General features: G+C 56.9%; 1 protein-coding gene across 1 annotated transcript; it reads left to right on the top strand.

Moving 5' to 3' along the window:
• Chst14 (carbohydrate sulfotransferase 14) lies at positions 1–2144 on the top strand. The gene has a single exon (XM_005006206.4). It carries the CDS (start codon positions 243–245, stop codon positions 1371–1373), a length of 1131 nt encoding a protein of 376 aa, XP_005006263.1. The 5' UTR covers positions 1–242; the 3' UTR covers positions 1374–2144.
• Positions 2145–3012: the final 868 nt, after the last annotated feature.

The following is a 3012-nucleotide window of genomic DNA, read 5'->3' as shown; positions in this document are numbered from 1 at the left end:
GCCTGTGTCACGGCGTGGCCGGGAGCCGAGCGCGGCCGGGCGGGACATCCGGCTCTAGTCCCTGGCTGCGCCCGCTCGCCGCCTGCCCCGGCGCTTCGGCCGGGGAGCCGGCCGCGCCCTCGGTTCGGATCAGGCCAGACTGCGGGCCCAGCCAGGTCCCCTGCCTGCCCCTGGCCGGAGCGGCTACCACCGCGGCAGCCCTCGGGCCGGGCCGGCCTGCGCCAGCCCCCGCCCAAAGCACCATGCTCCCCCGCCCGCTGACCCCGCTGGCGGCCCCAAATGGCGCCGAGCCCCGGGGCCGGACGCTGAGACGCGCCCCGCTCAGCCGAGCTCGGGCCGGTCTGGGGGGTCCGCCCTTGCTGCTGCCGTCCATGCTGATGTTCGCGGTGATCGTGGCCTCCAGCGGGCTGCTGCTCATGATCGAGCGGGGCATCCTGGCAGAAATGAAACCCCTTCCTCTGCACCCGCCCAGTCGCGAGGGCGCGGCCTGGCGTGCGGCAGCTCAAGATCCTGGAGCACCAACCCCAGAGGCCGGGGACTCAGATCTGCGAGTGCTGCAGGACGTCCGGAACCGAACTTTGCGGGCGGTGTGCCGGCAGCCAGGCATGCCACAGGACCCCTGGGACCTGCCGGTGGGTCAGCGGCGCACCCTCCTGCGCCACATCCTCGTGAGTGACCGCCACCGCTTCCTTTACTGCTACGTCCCCAAGGTGGCCTGCTCTAACTGGAAGCGGGTGCTGAAGGTACTGGCGGGCGTCCTGGACAACGTGGACGTCCGCCTCAAGATGGACCACCACAGTGACCTGGTGTTCCTGGCAGACCTGCGGCCCGAGGAAATTCGCTACCGCTTGCAGCACTACTTCAAATTCCTGTTTGTGCGGGACCCTTTGGAACGCCTTCTCTCTGCTTACCGCAACAAGTTTGGCGAGATCCGAGAGTACCAGCAGCGCTATGGGGCTGAGATTGTGAGGCGGTACCGGCCTGGAGCCGGACCTACCCCAGCAGGAGATGATGTCACCTTCGCAGAATTCCTGAGATACCTGGTGGAAGAGGATCCAGAGCGCATGAATGAACACTGGATGCCTGTGTACCACCTGTGTCAACCCTGCGCTGTGCACTACAACTTTGTGGGCACCTATGAAAGACTGGAGGCTGATGCCAACCAGGTGCTAGAGTGGGTGGGGGCGCCACCCCATGTCCGGTTCCCAGCTCGCCAGGCCTGGTACCGGCCAGTCAGCCCCGAAAGCCTGCACTACCACCTGTGCAGTGTCCCACAGGCTCTGCTGCAGGATGTGCTCCCAAAGTATATCTTGGACTTCTCCCTCTTTGCCTACCCATTGCCCAATGTCTCCAGGGAGGCCTGCCACCAGTGACCAGGGGTGTGAGGCCAGAAGCTTTTGGGGACTGGTTTTGATGCCAGCTTCTTGTGCTTTCCCCTGCCATTCAGAGAAACTGGCCGGGGACTTGGGCTTTTCCTGAAGCTGGGATGGTAGGGACTGCCCCAGGAACTCCTAGGCCAGGTTGGGTACCTATAGTGGCTTAGAGACAGGTTGAGACAGGAGGCTACTGTTCCCCCGGGGTTATCTTGAGTACCAGTGTGATGTGGTTTGCTTTGGCCCATCTACTTCAGGGACACTTGAGCTCCTGGCTGCAGGGATTGTACAGTGCACTTGGTCCATTGTAATTTAATCTGGCCGACCTGGGGTGGTGTCGGACCTTATAACTCTGACACACACTCCACCACCAACCCTCAGGTGCACTCATCCACCCCATGTGCCTCAGGACTGGAGTGAGCAGTTGTGCCTTGTAAATGACTTTGGTGCCTCCCTGCTCCAGACAAAATTCACTATACTTGCCAGATTTTTGTCCATTTTTTTCAAGGAAAGGAAAACTGAAGGAAGGCTCTTACTTGGTAGTTCCAGCATTCTGCAGGCATCCAAATATCCAGCCTCTTTCTATAGCTCTGGGAACATCCTTTCTTGTCCTGTCTGCCTTCCCTGTAAGCCTTCAATGTTACCACTGTGGCTGGCATGTCTGTTTGCCGTTTTTCTGATGCATTTATTTAAAATTTGTACTTTTTGATAAAATCCTTATACACCCCCTCCCAGCTGATTTTTTTTTAAATAAAGCTATTTGTATACAAAGTGAACGTCTCTGTGACTCCCCTCTAAAGTAGTGACTCAAGCCTCCTAGACGGCTACCTCCCCAGGTCAAATGAGGCACTTTACATGGAGAGACAATAAAACAAGGTATAACTTGCTTGGGCAGGTTCAGTAGGCCATTGCTATACCATGGATCCCTTGAGGACTTTTAATAGAACATACTGGATCTGAGATGTCACCAAAGAGCAAGCCTGGTTAGAAGAAGCCCCAGGTCCAGAGCATTCCTCCCTGAGTTATTTCCTGAAGACGTAAGTAGGGAAAAGACATGGGTGCTGCCTCTTCTTAAGAATACTTCACTCTTTTTTAGTTCCCGACATGAGATTTTTGTATGTTATCCAGGCTGGCCTTCTGCCTTGGCCTTCCCAGCTCCTGGACTACAATGTGTGCCACCATACGCTCAGGAGTACTTCTTGAGTTCCCCCCAAAGGATTCTCACATAAGCAAGGGCAGGGTTGTTTCCTGGCCTAGAGAATTCAAGGAAGGGACTGAGGGTGTAGCTAGGGGTAGACCACTTACCTAGTTTGCTTGAAGCCCTGGGGTCCATCCTTAGCACTGCAAAGGAGAAGGGGGCAAGGAGCTGTATTATGTTCAGGAAACTGTGGGCAGTGTGGAAAGAACCAGAGCAGGAGAGAGCAGTGCTTAGCATGACCTATCACCCCACAGCTCGGCAGAGCTCCCAGGCCCGCCAAAGGATGGGGAACAGGAGGCTGTGCCTGCTGTGCTCGGGCAAGAAATGCAAAGCCAGAGCTAGTTCTTCCTTATTAGTCCTAGTTACACCCCAAGTGGGGACTGCTATATTTTAGAGACGTAATCCTGTAGTAAAGGGTGGAGCCCAGAGGAGGTAGGAGGA

Source organism: Cavia porcellus, unplaced genomic scaffold (assembly GCF_034190915.1).
Source record: "Cavia porcellus strain 051 isolate PalLab524CR breed Dunkin Hartley unplaced genomic scaffold, mCavPor4.1 scaffold_6, whole genome shotgun sequence".
Taxonomy (NCBI): domain Eukaryota; kingdom Metazoa; phylum Chordata; class Mammalia; order Rodentia; family Caviidae; genus Cavia; species Cavia porcellus.
Note: the sequence above shows the minus strand (reverse complement) of the source record. Positions and strands in the feature narration are given on the sequence as shown.